General features: G+C 48.1%; 1 protein-coding gene across 5 annotated transcripts; it reads right to left on the reverse strand.

Annotated features, from left to right (window-relative positions):
* Nucleotides 1-1,352: 1,352 nt before the first annotated feature.
* On the reverse strand, nucleotides 1,353-13,277 carry rfx7b (regulatory factor X7b). 5 transcript variants are annotated; one of them, XM_084477389.1, is made up of 10 exons: nucleotides 12,908-13,277; nucleotides 12,310-12,343; nucleotides 11,196-11,281; nucleotides 10,701-10,739; nucleotides 10,474-10,596; nucleotides 10,076-10,195; nucleotides 9,273-9,354; nucleotides 8,356-8,563; nucleotides 7,780-8,072; nucleotides 1,353-7,672 (listed from the first exon to the last, which is right to left on the reverse strand). In XM_084477389.1, the coding sequence occupies exons 1-10, from the start codon at nucleotides 13,039-13,041 to the stop codon at nucleotides 4,235-4,237; spliced, it is 4,557 nt and encodes a 1,518-aa protein (XP_084333515.1). In that variant the 5' UTR covers nucleotides 13,042-13,277; the 3' UTR covers nucleotides 1,353-4,234. The 5 variants fall into 5 exon arrangements, with proteins under 5 accessions (XP_084333515.1, XP_084333512.1, XP_084333513.1 ...); XM_084477386.1 differs by having other exon boundaries at nucleotides 7,768-8,072; XM_084477387.1 differs by having other exon boundaries at nucleotides 10,701-10,742.
* Between the last annotated feature and the right edge of the window lie 5,805 nt (nucleotides 13,278-19,082).

The raw sequence follows: 19,082 nt of genomic DNA on the forward strand, positions 1-19,082 counted from the left end.
CACAACCCCCCCACCCCCCCACCCCTCCCACACGCCCTCCCACCCCGATTCCTCTGTCCTCATTCAGCAGCAACACAATGGCCCCCAACTGAGTGATGGCCCATGCAGCATCAGCAGAACCCCCCAGAACACACACACACACACACACACACACACACACACACACACACACACACACCAAGTCACTCATCCAATCTACTCTGGGAAGTCAAATCTGAGGAAATCAGATATAAACAACAGAGGGGGGGGGGGGAGATAAAGAACACTTTACAACAGGCCTACCTATACAAATATAAGCTATAGACACATCTCCTGTGTGTAGCCATTATATGTTTAAATGGCCAGGTGGAGTAACAATGAGGGCCAGACTTCTGCACCTGACATAGCACTTTAGTATCCAATCAGAGGAGGCGGTAGGGGAATCATATATTGATTAGAGCTAACTATTGATTTAATCATTGTATTGTCTCTTTGCTATATTCCCACAGCTCGACTTATCTTTAAGAGCACGTGTGTCGCATAATATTCGGTCTCATTCGTTTTAAATGTCCTTCTGAATTCATTTGACTGTTTTCTCTATAATCATATTGTCTAAAGGAGATGAGTTCTGACCCATGTATACTGTGTCTAGAGATGAGTTCTGACCCATGTATACTGTGTCTATAGTAGATGAGTTCTGACCCATGTATACTGTGTCTAGAGGAGATGAGTTCTGACCCATGTATACTGTGTCTAGAGGAGATGTCATAAAACAACAGTGAGCAGTAGTAGTGTGGTAGTGAGCAGTAGTAGTGAGTAGTAGTACTGGTGAGGGCTAGGCCATGAAGAGGCACCACAGGGGGCCGGCTGCATGGCCATGATCAATAGGGTAAAGGTCATTAACATGTTATGAATATCATGAGGCCCTGGGAACGCAGAGCCGATGGCCGATGGATCCTGCTCTGATTGGTCGGCGGCTCTGTGTTGGAGACACCACTCCCCAAATGACCCCCGGGGTCAGCTGAAGCTGACATGACCTTTGACCCCCTGCTGAGAAGATGATGGAAAGGTTTTTTAGCTTCACAAAAAACATATTAGACTATATATTGTAGTGTATGGTGATACATGGGGGACAGTATACAGAGGCAAGCAGAGCCACGTAGAGAAATGGATCCTTGACTGTGGAGTTCTGTCTAGCCTGTGAACAGTGAACAGGCATTTCAATGAGACATTTCAGTAGTGTTCAAGAGTGTTTCAAATGTAGATCCACACACACACACACACACACGGACACACACACACACACACACACACACACACACAATGATAACCAATAAGGAGGCGTGGGCCAAGAGAACATTCTTTAAAAAAGTTTATTGGCTTTTAAAACCACTTTAAAAATCTCACCAGTGAGTACTTTCCATTGAAAAAAAGGAAACAACGCAGTTGCAATATTAACAAGCTACTGTACATGAAGCAGTACACCAGACAACACCACAGAGGACGGCTATTCTACTGGTAGAAACGGACAGTTGGTACAGGGTCAGTCGAAGGTCAGGGTTCAGAGGCTCCTGTACATCTTTATGGTGCATTGGGTCGTTTTTTTTTCCTTCATTCAAATTGAAATATCAGTGCCTTATTAACGTAAAAAAAAACAAAATGATGAGAAAAATATTAACTTCACAAAATGCCTTGTGAAACAATATGTAAAAATTGACTGAAAAACATAGTCAAAACATAGAGCATTAAGAACAATATTAACTTAGTAAACAGCACACAATGAAAGTTGCGCAACTCAAGAACCAGCACTGTCTGTCTGATCAACAGAGCCCGCCCAAATCACATGACAGTGGTCACCAAGATACAAAGTACGATAGAATTCATCACACATGCGTGCGTACAATCATTTTTATCAACATAATGAGCATGTAGGTTTTAAAAGGTTATTTCAACATTTCTCTATCCTCAATGCTTTTATTCTCCTGTATGAGAATGAGTAAGAATGTGTATCTCACTGAGATTAAAGCACATTTTGCTACAAGACAATTATTCTGACAGAGTAATTTTCTGACAATTCAATTAAGTTTCCTTACTCATGTTGTCATAACAAAAATATTTTTTGCGGGTATCCATCATTACCATTTGTCCATAAAGGTGTGGCAAAGCCTTGAGTCATACAAATTTAGTGCAACAATGTGAACTTCCAAAGTTTGTTTGAAATATGATTCATTGACTTTTTTTTTCTCCAGTGTCTGCTGAAAGGCTTTGAGCGCAATGTTTGTCACAGAAATGTTTTCAACCAGCCTAAAGGATAACCACTCTTTTTCTGTATCCCCTCATCAACACACCATGCCATTGTTCCCGCTCCACAGCACACATCACAATCTGCAAAGGCAGAGGCCTATTAGCGTCAAAGTAAAACGGAACAGAACCTAAATACATCAGCAAGCCAGAGACCCAATAGACAGCATCACTTGAACAACAAATCAAGCCAGAAATGTAACACATAACACACACAGTATTCTTGCCTACTATAATTTCGGTTAAGTTTTTTTTTCATGATGGCACATAGACTTAGCTAGAATAATGGCCATAATATAGTGTCTTGATACATCAAATAGCTTTGTATCTATCCTATATACAGATGGAGCTTTAACATGACTTATACAACAATGACGATAGTCAGAAACTCAAGCATAGCATCCTACTATATCACATAGCCTACCCGGCTAGCCGTGATGGTTTCAACATGCTTTCTGGTCAATAGTTGCCTATAAAGCATAGGAGAGGGACCATTTTATAAATGTACATACTTTACATAGATTTTTGCAAATTAATGTTGTTTTATTTAATGCCATAAAACTCTTAAGTTAATCAAAAAAATCTCTAATGCTGCCAGTTTCCCTTCTTTCTTAATGGTAACAAGGAGTGTATGCAGATATGATAATCTCAACGTTATAACAAATCATCTTTGGTATGGAAATAAGGCTGGATTTCAACTAACACTGTCTCACAACTAGCCTAGCCATTGCATCGCAGCTTCCAGGCTCCACAGGTAACGTAGCCATTTCCATACCATTGATACTCATAAATTCAACCCAAGGGGTGGGGGTGGGGGGGGGGGGGGGTAGAGAACGGCAAATGATCTCTAGCGGAATGCATGTCTGCCAAAGGTATTCATAATAACGCCAGCATATCATCTTATTCTCCATATACAACTGGTAAGGGGACAAGTTCATAGTCTATACAATATGCATCATCTATAACACTGATAATTAACCCAAAAGATAACGAATGAACAAAGATGAGAAAATAGTGCAGAAATGATGAACAGAACAGCTGCCTGGATATGAGGACGCCCTGGTGGTTCTGAGGCGCCGTTATACTATGTACAGTGTCTCTAACGGTGGCGTAAGGCCGGGACTTTGGGAATAAGGCAGCCAGTTGTTCCTATCCACGTGTGAAGTCCACAGAGTGGCCTGAAGTTCACTCTTCTCTCTACGGACTCGTCTACTCCCTTTGTAAGATAATAAACAGTACAAGTAGTATAGGCTTTTAAGAAAAATGTCACTGTTGAACAATGCTCAGACGAGAAGTCTGGATCTTCATCGTTTTGGTTTATGATAAAATATAAAGATTATGTCATAAATTCAGCACCTGGTAGCGAGTTGCTACCCGTTTTATATTCAGATATGGCAGGCAGGTGTACTATTTCATGTGCATATATTACAATCCCAATATGACCTTCCTCATGGTTGTATGTGAGATGCACACTTTAAAAACATGTGTTGACAACATACAGATTGGTCTTTTGTGCCAAATTTCCAACTTTCTCAATATTAAGTGTTTGTTGAATACAAATATTGCATTATTGATCGCCTGTAATATGGAAGATTAAGCTTCTTTCTGTGTTCATATCTTAGAAATTGATAAATACACACATGTGAAATGCATACATTTCTGATTTCACATGAGAGAGAGATAGGTAGAGAGAGAGACGGACAGACAGACAGACAGAGAGACGGACGTACAGACAGAGAAAGAGAGAAGTGGTAAAGACTGTAATTCAGGGTGACAGAAAGTAAAGGTAAGAAATGCTGTAAAGATCAGTAGGAGAGATTTTCTGGTAAGCCTGGCACTTTAAACAGGACAAATGGCAAAGTCCAGACAAATCCCAAACAAACGATAGTATAAAAACACGTACACGACGGACACGCCACACAAATGACGAGGGGAACCCACAGAGAGTTTAACATCAGCCCAGCATCTCCACCGTGGTGGGCTGGTCTTTGCTCTCCAGCCACTCGAAGCCAGAGTTCACGGGGTCACTGCATATCTGCTGAAACAGCGGGTCGTTCTTCAGCTCCTCCAGTGTTGAGTCTTCATATTGTTCCTGCGGCTGGTTGGGGTCAAACAGCAGGTTGGGGTCCAAGGTGTTCAGGTCAGTGATGCTACTGGACAGATCCGAGGTCAGTCTGATGTCGTTGGAGAAGTCCGAGGCCACGGCGTTCAGCTCCGAGGCCACCTGCCCCACCAGCTGGGAGCTGGGGTTCAGCCCGTCGTCGCCCAGCAGGTCCTTCACCGTGTTGTTGAAGTCCAGCTGCTGCTGCTCCTCCTCCGCCGCCGCCGCCGCCGCCGCCGCCACCGCCACCTCCTGCTGCTGAGCGCTCTGGCGCAGGAGCTGGGCCTGCGTGTGCACCGCCACGGCCTCCTGGAGCTGCTGCTGCTGCTGCTGCTGCTGCTGCTGGTCCTGCCCGCTGGGACCCGCTTGTGCTTGGGCCTCGTCGGGTCCCTGGAAGCCCCCCGGCTCGGCGGGGCTGCCGGTGAGGTAGCCCTGCTGGAGCCCGAAGGCGGCGGGACTGGAGCTGGCCGGCAGCTGGGTGGGATTGGCGCCCCCCCCGCTGAAGGAGGCGGTGGTCTGGAGGATCTGCGTGAGGTTCATGCGGGCGGTGTAGTTGGAGGGGAGGTTGTTGATGCCCAGGCCGCGCACTGCCTCGTCCCCCTCCGAGTCCATCTTGCTCAGGAGCACGCTGGTGATCTTGGTGTTGTTGTTCTGGCCCTGCACCGGCAGCAGCTCGCTCTGCATCATGATGTTCAGAGGCACTGATTGGCTGCGCTGGGCCATGCTGTGGGCCGAGCCTGCCGCCTGGCTGTTGGACAGGATGCTGAGCATCTCCGAGGTGATGGCGGCGTTGAACGGGGAGATGACGGCGCGCGTGGTGGTGGTGGTGGTGGCGGTGGCGGTGGCGGCGGTGACGGTGGTGGTCGGGGCCGCGGTGTTGCCGCTGAAGTTCCTCTGGCGCACCGCCGGGCTGACACTGCGGCAACGGAACGTGCCGGAGCCCGAGGACGTGGTGGCCTTGTTGTCTAGCGGTGCGGGCACGGCGAAGCTCTCCTGCTTGGTCGGCGTGCTGACGTTACTTACCTGCTGCTGCTGCTGCTGCACCGGAGAGATGGGGGTCAGGCGGCCAAAGTGAGCGTCCTGCCTCGACTGGGCCTGAAAGGACTGGCCGGGGATGGCGAAGGCGTGAGGCTTCCGGAACTGGTCGTCCACCAGGTCCTGGTAGCTGGGCAGGATGCCGATGCTCTGATTGGACAGCGGCCCGCTGCTGCTGCTGCTGTTGTAGCGGTTGTTGATCCAGTCCAGCTTGGCCTTGTCGGGGTGCGTGGCCATGGGCCTCTGCATGGGCTTCACCGGGCTGCTGGACACCACGCTGGAGTCGTGGTAGCCCGTCATGCTGGAGTTGATGGGCGTGAAGGCGAAGGGGTTCCTGCACTCCACCGGGCTGGGGGGCACGCTGCCGCTGCAGTTGGACAGCGGCGTGCTGATGGGGGTGTGGCGCCCCAGGGCCCCGTCCACCGGGGTGACCACCGCCATGCGGGAGCACGGGCTCTCCCGGGCCATGCTGTGGCCCAGGGTCATTTCGGAGGTGGGGGTGGGCGTGGGCGTCGGGGTGGGGGTGGGAGTAGGGGTCTGCACGGGGGTGGTGCTGCTGTGGGCGGAGTGGAAGAAGGCCGGGCCCGTCGGGTGAGCGTTGAGGATGGAGGCCGGGGGGCCGGCCGTCTGGCCCTGCAGCGACATGTCGACGCAGGTGCTGAACAGAGGCTGGAGGCCCTTCAGCTTCATCTGCTCCTCCATCTGCACCAGCTCCTCCACGATGCTGTCCTGGGTCATGTCGTCGTCGTTGAAGGGGAAGTAGTCCATGCTGGGCTGGGAGCCCGAGAAGTCCAGCATCTCCTGGGAGAGAGCGAGCTGGCCGGACGCCTCGCCGGCCTGGCCGATCATGGCGAGCTGGTCGGCCTGCGCCTGGCTGTGTTCGGCTGGTATCTGCTGAGCGAACGCCTGCTTCTGCAGCTCCTCCAGCTGGCCCTCCTCCCACATTGTGCTCTTGAGGTCACCGAGGACAGAGGCCTCGTGTGCTCCTGAGTTGGCCGTTATGAGGTGAGGGTCCGCGGCGGCGATCTGCTGCAGCAGCGCCTGGTCCGCGGCGCTGCTCATGGGGGCCGCCGCCGCCGCCGCCGCCGCCGCACTGGCCTCGCTGGAGGCGGCGCGGTCCTCGCGCTTCACCAGCAGGGCCTGGGGCTTCACCAGGGTCCGGGGGCCCTCGGGCTGTGTGAGGGGCGAGTCGGAGAGGGCGAGCACCTGCGGCCCGGGGCCCAGCGAGGCCTGCTTCACGGTCACCTTGCAGGGGGCGCTCTCCGGGCGGGCCGCCGCCCCCCCCGCCCGGAGGATCCTCTTGGCCGCCGGCCGGCTCAGACCGGGTTTGGGATTGTCGATGAAGGCGACCGGCTGCTGGGAGATAAACACTCTCTTCACGGGGATGATGTGGGCGTCCACCCCGGGGCCCGAACGCTTCCTCGGGCCCTTGGCGTCCGAGCCGGGCTCCTTCGGGGACAGGGTGACGGCCGGGGAGCCATTGGGCGGCAGGCTGCCGTTGGCGCTCTGCTTCTCGACAGTCAGGTACAAAGTGCTGTCCAGACAGCCGCTGTTATTGCTCTCCGGGGCCCCGGCCGCGGCGACAGGGGCGGAAGGAGACTGGGAGTCACTTTTGGTCCTGGCCACTCGGTCCGGGATGGGCGAGAACTTGACGAAGAAGCTGGGTTCACTGGCGGCTCTGAACTTGGCCACCCTGTCCTCGGTGCGGCCCGCGGCCGAGGAGCCCGGCTCGCCCTGCTCCGCCTTGGCGTCACTGTGGGGGGCCGGGGCGGGGCCCGGCGCGCTGGGCCTGAGGGCCGGGGAGTGAGACGTGAGCGGGGTGGGGCACCGGATCTGGTGGGGGTCCTCGGAGACGGAGGCCACGGCCATGCCGGTGGAGGCGGGCCGCAGGGTCGCTCCGCCGCCGCCGCCGCCGCCGCCGCCGCCGCTGGGCGTCAGCGAGATGGCCGTCATCTTGACCACGTTGACGGAGCTGACGTGGGGCTGGGGCATCACCGTCTTGATGGGGCTGTTGGTGATGAGCAGCGTGGGCGGCGAGCGCAGCGTGATGGCGCTGGTGGCCGAGGGCTTGGGGAGGATTTGTGCGTAGCGGTGCCTGGCCAGGCGGTCCCCCACGGGGCTGGCCGAGATGCTCTGCTGGGTCTTGGGAGACTGCTTGATGGACTGCGTGACCACTTGGAAATTAACGGGCATCACCTTCCCTTCGGCACCGCCCACGGGGCTGGGCGAGGTCATGGGCTGCCTGCTCCTCTGCACCTGAGGGGAGGACGTCACACATTAGTCCGGTTCCTCCACACCTTTACTAGACTACAAAGTTTGAAAAAGAGCGGAACTGGTTGATGGGTTCTTACAAATCCCTGTACCGTGATGGGACTGGGGACGGCTGCCACCACGATGCCGATGGTGGGCTGGGGGGAGAGGAGCGCGGGGCTGCTGGTGGGGATGGTGGGCCCGGGGGTGCTGACCTCCGTCCGTTTGATCTGGTTGTCGGTGGGCAGGGGCGAGTGGAGCTTCTGCTCCTGCTGCTTCTTCTGAATCTTGCGCTGCAGCTGCTGCTTGGCGTCCACTGAGGGAGAGGGCAGGGTCTTCACCTGGGGCTGGAACGAGTTGGCTTCGGCGGTGGGCACGAAGGCCGAGGGCGTGGGCGTCTTCAGGCCTGGAGAGAGAGAGGCACTCGTTCCTTTGTTTTATTGAAACTGTTGGAGCCCATTTGAGCTGCCCTTCTAAAGTATTTCTGAATTATTTTAAGTTCCCAATTGGTATTCTAATTGTTTTATGTAAATGAAGTGTATATACAAATATTGTTATAAAAGGTTTCGGGTGATAATTGGTCAAATATGTCATGTTCATGAACGAACTGAGAACCATCCATAACAGTGGGCAGAAGCAGCCTTACCGGTGGGCGTTCCCGTCATAACAGTGGGCAGAAGCAGCCTTACCGGTGGGCGTTCCCGTCATAACAGTGAGCGCCGCCATGGACTTGGTCCCGATGTAGTGGCTGTTGAGCAGGAAGCGGGCCAGGTCCTCCACGTGGTCGAACTGCCGGGTCAGGACCTTCTGGGCCCACTCGCACACCAAGCCGCAGGCCGCAGACCGCATCTCGTCCTCGGCGCTGGGAGACTGACCCATGGGCTCCATCAGCTCACACTGGGGGACAGGGGCCCAGACACAGTCACGTCAGACCAGAGGAGCCTGAGGCCTCAGCAGCAGACCGGCTCTATTGCCGCATTTCCACCGGCGGGTACGCTTCGGACCCAGCACGCCTCAGCCCAGCAGTGAGGGTGCGGTACAGCCCAGCTCAGTTGCAGCACGCGTTTCCACCGCCGCCAGTACCCTTATGGTAGGGCGGGTGTTTAAGCCGGACGGCGATAGCCACGGCAGCTACGTAAGCATCGGGACCTCATAGCAGCCCGACACAGTGTAGCCTGCTAATAAATCCAAGGAAAAAGAAGAACGCGCACAATGAACAAAGAGCAAACAACAACGTAGGGCGTCCAAGAAGGACGGCAAACTTTTGCGCGACATGTTCTTCAATAAACTAAGCTTTCGCCGTTGTCCAGAAATGCCTCGCGGGTACTGTGTTTGTTTGTTATTATCCCCCTGTCGTACAGAAGTGATTCTGTCAACCAATCAACGGACGGCGTGTGTAGCTCAAACTTGCCGGGACCCTTTCAGGCGTCTCAGTACCTCAACGGAGGAGTACTGCGAGACGAGTACGGCTCAGTCCGGGTCACACCCACTTTTGGCGGTGGAAACGCGACCCGTGCCGCACCTTTGCAGACTGAACCGACCCGCACCCTGCGGTGGAAATGTGCCACATGGCTCTGTAGACTGTACGCTTCTTTGGGGCTCTTACCCCATCTCCAGATTTCTGCAGGTCCAGGTTTGGTAGGGACGGCATGTGAACGAAAGCTTTCTTCCTCAAGCCGCTGTAACAGTATGTGAGAAGGAGTTAAGGTGGACACTCTTTCTGTGTGGCCGGTGTGTAACAGGAGATGGAGGGTCATGTTCCCCACACGGCTTCAGACTTGACTTTCGGCCAGACCTCTTGGCCCAAAGTCTTATCCATCATGCTCAACCTCTTCTTTACACTGGGACCAAATACATGCTTATTATACCACACTGGGCAATGGCTGCTGATATGAGAGCATATGTAAGATGTTATTGTATTCCTGAAGAGGTATAGCGTGGTAATACATGAAGAGATGAGCAGAGATGCTTGTCTGTTTACAGTTTAGCTAACCCCCTCTCGTCCTGACCCTGTAGAAATGGCTAGGAAGGCTTCACCAACCACTGCTCTTAACAGTTTGCAGTTAATTCACAAGACCACTTGACAACTCGACTCTAACTGATATGAGATGTGTGAGTGTCATGAATGAGTATGGTTCCAGTCATATTTTTATAAGCAAGCACTTTGAGAGCACTTAAGACTAGCAGATTTACACTAAGCTTAGGAAAATGTGTTAATAATAATAATCACGTATGAAGGACAGTATTATGTACAATACAGTTCCACAATTACACCAATGCTACAATTGTACCTATAACTCTTTGGAGACAGAAGGAGAAAAGCATCAAGGCTAGATGCCAGATAAAACTGAAAGAGTCATTCATCCTAAATCGTATTGAATCAAGTGACAGCTCATTGCTGTTAAAGGATATTTGGATTTCCCTCTCATGCCCAGTCGACGTGCCTTCATGTTGGGAAAGACATTCTTCATGATCTTTCCAAAGTCTGCTGCGCTCAGTGGATTGTAGCCAAGATTGTCACAATAACTTCTGCAAGTAAAACACGAGGATGGAATACATTATAGGAGTTCACCACATCATCACAGGTCAGTATACATTGTACAAACGGTATCTATGGAATCTAACGAGTCTCTGATATAACTTTATATGGTATTCATATACTTTTAGCTTTTTTACTGTGCACCAAGGACAGGGAATAGAGATGAGATGAGTTCACTGTTCCAATTAAATCAAAACGATTCCTTTCTCTAACGAAGGTTGCTGCATATGATTCTACTTTATTGTCTGCTCGAGGAGCTGTGCCTTACTTGTATTCGTCGTACACCTCTTGCTTTGGCAGGGAGGTCTCTGGGTGCTCCTCTAGATGGTTCCTTATCCAGTTGAATGCATACATTTGTTGAGTACGGCTCGATGACATGGAATTCTGATCACTATCGTGGAGAGAGGGCGAGACGGACACATATCCATGAGTGTAACAGGATTCAGGCCTGTATGGGGGATTTTCTTGTCCTTTCAAAAGAGAAACGTTTTGTACCATAGTCCCGGAGTTGAGCACCCCCTCTGATTCTCAGTCCTACTGTGCAGTATTTGGCAGCAGGGTGGGTTGAGGTTATGAATAGATATGGGGAAACAAACGAAAAACACAAAACACTGGTATAGCATGTATCTACCAGTAATACGTTTACAACAACATAGGAATCAAGAAGGGTGCTGAAACTGGTGCTTGGACCCAACCAATTAATCGAACATAACAAAAAAGGGTCTGATTGTCTGACTTTCCCCTAACCTCACCTGTATTGAATGGCTGAACAAATAGTGCCGCAGGTGACTAAACAATGACAACATGGACGATTTAATTAAAGCAAATAAATCAGAAATCATCCAAATTCGGTAGCTAATTCTTGCTGACGTAGCACAAAATGAAAGGTTATTGGGCCAGTCTGTGACACGTGTGTATGACCAAACTCAAACCAATAAACAATGTGGATTCTGAACTACACATGGGTGCCAGAAGGAGAATGAACGATACCTTTTGTCATTGCCGTTGCCTGGACCAGAAGGCAGCTTGAGGTAGAGGTAGAGCTTTTCGATGTCTGTAAACTTCTCAACATCTTGCTGCAAATGAAAGGATGAATATTTTAAGATGAATATTTATATTTATATGTCATGATTAGTAAATAATAAAATATATGAGAGTCCTAATCTAGCAACATCAAAATATAATAAAATAAATTGTCATTAAGAAACAACACAATAGTCCTTCATTAAAAATTATTATTATTATCAAATTGATTATCAAATCATTATTGTGCTGTTAATATTGTGTATTTGGGGATGATCATTTTTACAATGTTCAGAATAAATACAAAAAATGCCAATAACATGAGAGACCATTTAACCTGTGATGAGCAGCAGCCAGGAGGGGCGCCAACAGTATATACATTATTGTGCATAGTGAAATGTGCATACATGGAGGAAGAATAGAGTAATGTGTCTTCTTCCCCTTAGGAAGATTCACTCTTACCCTGCTGCTCTTCATGTAGCATGAAGGGTCAATCTACTCACTAGGTAACGTCTTCGGTCTTGTTTTTTGTGATTATGACTCAACCTATATTTCTGTTCTATTATTAAGAAGCCATTCATCTTAATATTTCCTAATGCATTTGCCTCTTTGTTGCTACGGAACCAATATCCGAATACAAGGGTAAAACCGTCACGCATCAAGTACTGAATAAATCAATGACTGAAAGGATGAGTATCTGTTCCTAAACAAATATCAAATCAATCCTATTATTTTCCAGTTATCCATCCATTCATACACATCCATTGAGATGTTGTGGAGGGGTATTTGTACTTTCTTGGGACTATCCTGAAAGGGTTTTGCTTGGCATCAGATAGGCCTATAACTACATCACTAAATCAGAACTCAAAACAATCTGCCATATGTAGGCCATGTGTCTGTGGAACCCAACACACAGGGTCACATATTATGCTGTTATAATGATTTACATTACAAAACCACAAATATGTAAATGGTAAGAGAACATTAGAAAGGGCTCACATATGAAGGCGTTAATATGTGGTTAATTACGGTTAACTGACCAGGTGATCAGGTGAGTGTAGCATGCATCATATTTACTCACCAATATGTTGTCCACTTTTGATTGTACAGATTTGCTACAATGACGAACAGAGCAGAAACAGCACTCAGATGCATGATTCAAAACACTCATGTATACATTGTAATCAACATCTTTGGTCGACATGCACGTTGTGTACTATGCATTCAAGCCTCAATCGACGATTTATTGTAACACATTGATTAAGAAAATATTTCCCCTTTATTGGTAGAAACCATCACACATCCGAGGCCCTAATGGAACGACGGTAGTCCTTTAGGGGAGCCGAGGTGCTCAATAAGGAGGCTCATGGAGCATCCAGTGTGACACCTGTCATGCACGGTGAGCATCAGCCTCCTCCTTGACATGGCCTCTGCTGCTCGGGCTCACGATGGAGGCTGAGCCTGTCTCCACCCGGATGGTCCATCCTGCACTAACACTACACATCCACCCGGTTATTACCGTCCCGAACACACGGTATTACCCGGTCATAAGCGCCCATCGGCCGGGCCGTGTCCCCGCTTTGTGCCCCCCTGTCTCCCGGCCCCTCCGACGCTACGCTAATGACAGGGCTAGCAGAGGACACTGAGTGGAGGCTGAGGACTGGTGTTCTCCGTCTTACCAAATTGAGTTTTTTATTTTGAACTGTAACGCATTTGCCTCGGGCCCCTGGAGTCCCGGCACCAGCGTCGGAAGAGAGCCCGGGCCCGCCGCGGAGGGCCTCTGCCCCCCGGGTTGTTGTGGATCCTCAGCCATGGCGGAGGTTGTGGGGCGGAGGGGAGCTCAACGGGTAGGCCTCGTCCTCCGCTGGGCGGGCATCACCCCGGGTACAGCCCGGCTAGGTGGAGCTGCTGCCGGACCGGCCGTGAAACATGGTCACCTAGACTACGATCTCAACCCCACGAAAAATATAAAACGACAACAAAAACAGTCGGACGTACAAAAGACATCCAGCGAAGGACTCCACTACTGCCGCAAATAGCACGCCTGGCCCTGCAGCCGCTACGGGGGGTAGTGCTGCTGCCGGCCGCTGGGGGCGCTGCGCGCAGGCGCAGAAGCCGCTACGGGGGGGAGTTCCGCTACCGGCCGCTGGGGGCGCAGCGCACAGGCGCAGGGGCCTGCAAGGACAATACTATGTTTTGCCAGCAGATATATTGTAGGCTATCTGCATGCACCGATATTCATACAAATACGGGTAGGACTCCATTTTAGAAATGTGTTATCACGTTGAAGGGGGGTGTTTCTTGCAGCATCATTCAGATTGGTTAATATGCATTATTGTTGGTTACAGCTGCTGCAGCTATGGCTGTTTTGCCATTCGACCAGGATTGTAGCATTATTATATATATTACAAAGTCGATGACATTGTTTATATCAATAGGTCTATAATGCGATTGCAATTGACATATATCACATCTGTAAATCATCAGCGTTCAGAAATATCTGAATATAATTAAAGGATCAAGTCACTAGGTCAAAACAAGAGCCACATTCTCAATAGGTAGCCAATACCGCCCCCCACTGGTCACAACAGGGAAGACCACCATCTACAACGCCAATAGCAGCGGTCTAGTCCAGGCCAGGAACATATCTTCTTTGGAAAAATATGTTTTAAATTTATATTGTAAAATGTGGCTTTTGTTTGGCGTTACACCTGGATTCAACATGAATACATTTTGATATTATAAGTTATTGGGGACTGTTTTTAGCCTTATATTTAATAATTATTTTTAAAAAGAGTGCTTTTCATTCCTATGTCTTATAATGTATTTGTAGCAACTATAAAATGTTTGTGCTTGAGTTTACATGGACCAAATGCCAAAACGCATGCATGGCCAATTATATTTAGAATTATATAAATATACACATATAATTATATAAATATTATATCAATATGTATGATTTATAAATCATGCATATTTCCTTAATTGACTTACATTACAGGACGGGAATCACAGGTCATGGCCTGAAAACATCTCAGTGATTTGACTCAATATAGCCCCTTCATCATCATCTCACAGATCTATCAACCCGTGTTATTGGCTGACTTGTTAACAGCACTGGAGGTGTGGACTGCCGACACCTCCTCCAAAGCACCAGAAAACATTGTTTCCTTTAAGTCATTGTTTTCTCCCTCTATTTTTGACTGTGTTCCCATCTATTCTCGATTGATTTATTTTACTGTCAATCTCCTGTCACATCTGATTTGAGTGGTGGAGAAGGAGTTAGTCTCAGAAGTCCTTGTCCTTGCTCATTCTTTCCAAACGTTAAGACCCAGTCTTTATGTCAATGACCTTGTTTACCAAGTATATCATATCAGCTCATGCTGTGACACTACCTATCTGAGTGACTATTGAGTTTCATAAAATAAGGCTATTCAAATAGAACATGAAGTCCCTCAATGAAAACAACCTTGTACCTAACAATCCTCACATTTCATTAGAGCTAATCTCAAGGGAAGAGAAGCCTACTAATTATGGATAATACAGAAAAGCCAAACTCAATAAATAGCCAGGATTACACATAGCTCATATGTCACCCCCCGTTCAGCTGTCCTCCTCAATTGCTATGCCATTTTTCTGGCATTTGAGTGTGTGAACCCAACCCAGGCCCATGCACCCAATACATCATAGAGATAATGTATTGTCTCTGTACATGTTGTATGCTGCAGCTGTCATGGAAACATCTAATGAGTGGAGTAAAGAATGGTCTGTGATGATCTGGAAAACCTAATAATGGGATTCTCTAATTAAATCCCGAAAATATCAATAAATTACCTTGAATACCAAAATGCACTAAAACGCACTTAAGTACAGTCAATTCTAGCTAGGCAATAATAAGCCAGTAGTCATAAGCCACTTTGCAGACACGGATAAATGAGTAACAGTCAATAGAGTAGTACTGACAATAAAAACAAAAGAAAGGCTAAAAAAAGCCTTTTCCGACCAGACACTGGAGAGACACCCTTCTAGACCCTTCTCCCTCCTGGGCGCAGGTCTTAGTGAATGTAGGCCAACTCTGGTCACCATGGGTGCAGAGGTCAGTCAGTCTAGTCCTCACGTGTGCTGCGGCCGTCGCTGCCCCAATCCTATTACACCCCCGTCTCCTGGCTCTCCGTGTCCCAGATCAGCACTCCCTGTCCAGCGTCTTATCCCTGGACGCTTCTCACGCCACCGCCACACCAACAACAGGTATCAAACACCAGCTCCCACTCACCCGCCCCGGGGTGGGTCAGTGCTTCTATATGTGACACTTGGCAGAGAGTGTGATGGATGCGTGTGGGAGAGTGTGTGTGTGTGTGTGTGTGTGTGTGTGTGTGCATGTCGTGGAACTACTGATATGTGTTTTGAACCTTTTTTCAAGACACACTGATTACAACTGTGACTGGCATAAACAAATTCGTAATAATACATTTTCAAGTATATGTTTAATTATAATAATAATAATATATAATATATGTATAAATGATAATAGATAGAAAATCACTAAAAGATGATCAAATGAATGCCGTTGACCGGTTACCTAAGGGCCTGATTAGGTAAGGCCGGGATGGAGGTGTATTGAAGTGTCTACAGTGGTCGGCTCCTAGCCAGAGCAAGATGCTAATCCCCTACTTGCTCCTTAATGACATAAATCTGAATTCCCTGTAAGTTGCTACTTAATGAAGGCATCTTATAGACTACGAAGTACACCTATTATATTCAATATATGGCGTTCGCTAGAGAAGTCAACAAAAAATGTAAACATTGTTCCAGAATATTGTGTTGTGTAAATCCACGTGTTCCCCTTCCTCTCTGGGTCCTGTGTGTGTATGGGAGTCCCAGGCTTGACGTCAGTCCCTCCGTCTCTCGTGGGCCGTCTGTTGCTGTAGTGGATTCAGACCTCTTCACTACGGCACGGCGGTGTCCCGTGGAAAAACGGATGGGGAAACTGTGATGTCATCAACCTTGGCCCAGCGGGACACAGGAGCATGCAGAGCCTCGGGTGGCTGGCAGGATTTGGCGCCCATTTGGGTGTGTGTGTGTGTGTGTGTGTGTTTGTTTATGTATGTGTTTATTTGTGTGTCATAAGTCAGTTTGTGTGCATACATATGTATGTGTGTCTATAAGTGTGTGTGTGCGTGTATGTGTGTGTGTTATGTGAGTTTCTGTGTGTGTGTGTGTGTCCTTACGTAAGTGTGTGTGTGTGTGTGTAAGCAAGAGTGTGTGTTTGTTGGTACATACGTGTGTGAGTGTGTTTGCGTGCCCCATAGATGCAGAAGGAGAGGGTGTGTGTTTGTGTGTGTGTACATACGTGCGTTAGTGTGTGTGTGTGTGTGTGTTTGCGTGTCCCCATAGATGCAGAATGAGGGTGTGTGTTTGTGTGTGTGTGTGTGTACATGCGTGCGTGAGTGTGTGTGTGTGTGTTTGCTTGCCCCCATAGATGCAGAATGAGGATATGTGTGTGTGTATGTGTGTGTGTGTACATACGTGCGTGAGTGTGTGCATGTGTGTGTGTACATACGTGCGCACGCGCGTGTGTCTGTGTGTTTGCTTGCCCCCATAGATGCAGAATGAGGATATGTGTGTATGTGTGTGTGTGTGTGTGTGCCCCCGTGGATGCAGAGGGTGTGTGGTGCCCGGCTGCGCTGCACCTGCGTCGCAGCACGCTGATTGATCAGTTTGGTCATGTGGAATGTCACCATCTGCTGCCCCCGTCCCACTCACTCTTTCTTGTGTGAGCGCCAGGCCCTGGCAGGAAGATGGTTATTTAAGCCATGTCAAATCAGGCACATGATGCTGAGCAGTATGTCAACAACACTTGAGAGATCTGCCTCACAGGCGCGGAAGGGGCCGGCCTATCGTTTACAGCACCGTCACACGATGACTTTGATTTGTCAAACAGCGGCTAACCTCTTTTTTTATTCGATTGTATGTTGTAAATTCATGGGTGATTTTCTAATTACACTGTAAGGCACACTGTTGTGTGGACACGCTGTGCGTGCGTCCCAATGGGATTGGATTACTTTGCCGTGCTTGTTGTTGTTGTTGTTGTTGTGTGTGTGCCATGTGGTTTAGATGCGTTACATATGTACAGTGTATTGTTTATCTTTATGTTTATGTCTCTTTAATTCTCTCCAGTTCGGCTTTTCTCCCTCCTCGGCGTCGCGCTGTCTGCAGTATATCTGGAGGGCCATCGCGGTGGCATTCTCCTTTGTTGAGCATCATGACCACTGACAGTTCAACAAAAGGAAAATATAGATATGCTAATTTGAACTCATTAACATTTGCATTACCTGTTTGAATAATCATGCTCCTGACAAGTATGCTATTAAGTAAGATTGATGCAAAGTTCAGGGTTAGGGCACTGTATATATTTGTTCTTACCGCATGTGCACCCATTCTCATTATCCAGGAGCTTAGTCTTTGATTATTAGGAAACTTAAGAAGCCTAATGTCAAAGGAAAAGGCCACGTCATTCACGTGTTATCATAGGGGTTATTCGTTAGGAAAAAAGCTTTTCCGTTGACATAATCCTTTGAATTATCGACTGTCATCTCACAATGTATAAGCTAATGGTTTATAAGCTGAAAGAACAGACTAAAACATTTGATATATTTTTCAATTGAACAGGGATGATATTTGTGTTTTGTCTTCTAAAATAGAGAAGCTGACCTCCTCACCAGGGTGACCGTGTTGTGGAGGCTCGGGATTAGAGAAGTAACCTGTTGTGGAGTGGCTGACCTCCTAGGTGCTGGAGGGGGTATTAAATCAGCAGGTTAACGCATGTAAGCTGTTCCCTGCTCACCTTAATAGTTCTGGGAAGGGGATGGCAGCCAATCATTGTTGTGTTTTTAAATAAAAGTGTGTGGTGAAGTTGATTTTAGGAAGGTCATGGGAAAGACTTGTGTCCCCTAATAAGCTTGACGACGTCCAAACCCAGTTCCCTTGTGGCTCAAGCATGAACACTAAGCTCAACAAATATAGACTTAATTTACATTTACATTTAGGGCATTTTGCAGACACTTTTATCCAAGCGACTTACAATAAGTACATTTGTCAGAAGAAAGAGAAACAACATATCGCTGTCGGTACAGTAAGGATGTTCATAGAACCAAATGCAAAGCACTAACAATCGCTAGGTTAACCCAGACTACACACTCCTGGCTCCAGAGAAGTCCTGGATTGGGTTTCCTGAGGTCTGTCTAGAAGGAAATTGCAGAATGTCTCTTATTATTATTTTGATTTCAGTGAGGTTTGCCTAGATATATTTTTCTCATTTATTTCAATGGATTTAAAGTTAACATAAGCCTTCTCACAAAGCCTTAACACATGTTTTGAGATCAACAGAACACAATAAGACTTTATTGATATCACTAATTGGCTATTTTTCATGGACATTTTGTAGGTCTACATGTTAATGTACCCTTCAATAACAAAAAAAACAAGTAAACCTATTATTATTCATTTTGACCTTTCCGTCTTAAGGCCTACAGTAGGTTAGTAGGTCACATGGGAAGACGTTGTGCCATAAGTGCTATCGCCCAGACAGATTAAAGTATCCATAATCTTTTAGCCTGTCGTTGAAGTCAGAAATCAGACGTCTCCGAACTAAGGGAAGGTTCTCCTCCTATGTATGTGTATGTAGGTCATACGAGGAGCTGGAAACGCTACCTGCTCAGAGCTTTCTGTAGGATACTGGGTTGTTATCCTTCACTTGGGTTTAATTTTAGAGGATGACAGTCGTGTAAAATCCATTCCGATGATGTTTTCTTTCCAAACCAGATGCTTAAAATGAGATGATTGGTCATATGGAAG

Source organism: Micromesistius poutassou (assembly GCF_964030765.1).
Source record: "Micromesistius poutassou genome assembly, chromosome: 13".
In the NCBI taxonomy this organism is placed as follows: Eukaryota; Metazoa; Chordata; class Actinopteri; order Gadiformes; family Gadidae; genus Micromesistius; species Micromesistius poutassou.

Coding starts and splice junctions, on each gene's coding strand:
- rfx7b (XM_084477385.1), bottom strand. CDS start 13,041: ATGGCTGAGGATCCACAACAACCCGGGGGGCAGAGGCCCTCCGCGGCG. Junction 10,743..11,195: donor GGCAACGGCAATGACAAAAG/GTATCGTTCATT, acceptor AATACTGCACAG/TAGGACTGAGAATCAGAGGG. Junction 8,564..9,272: donor TGCAGAAATCTGGAGATGGG/GTAAGAGCCCCA, acceptor CCTGTCCCCCAG/TGTGAGCTGATGGAGCCCAT.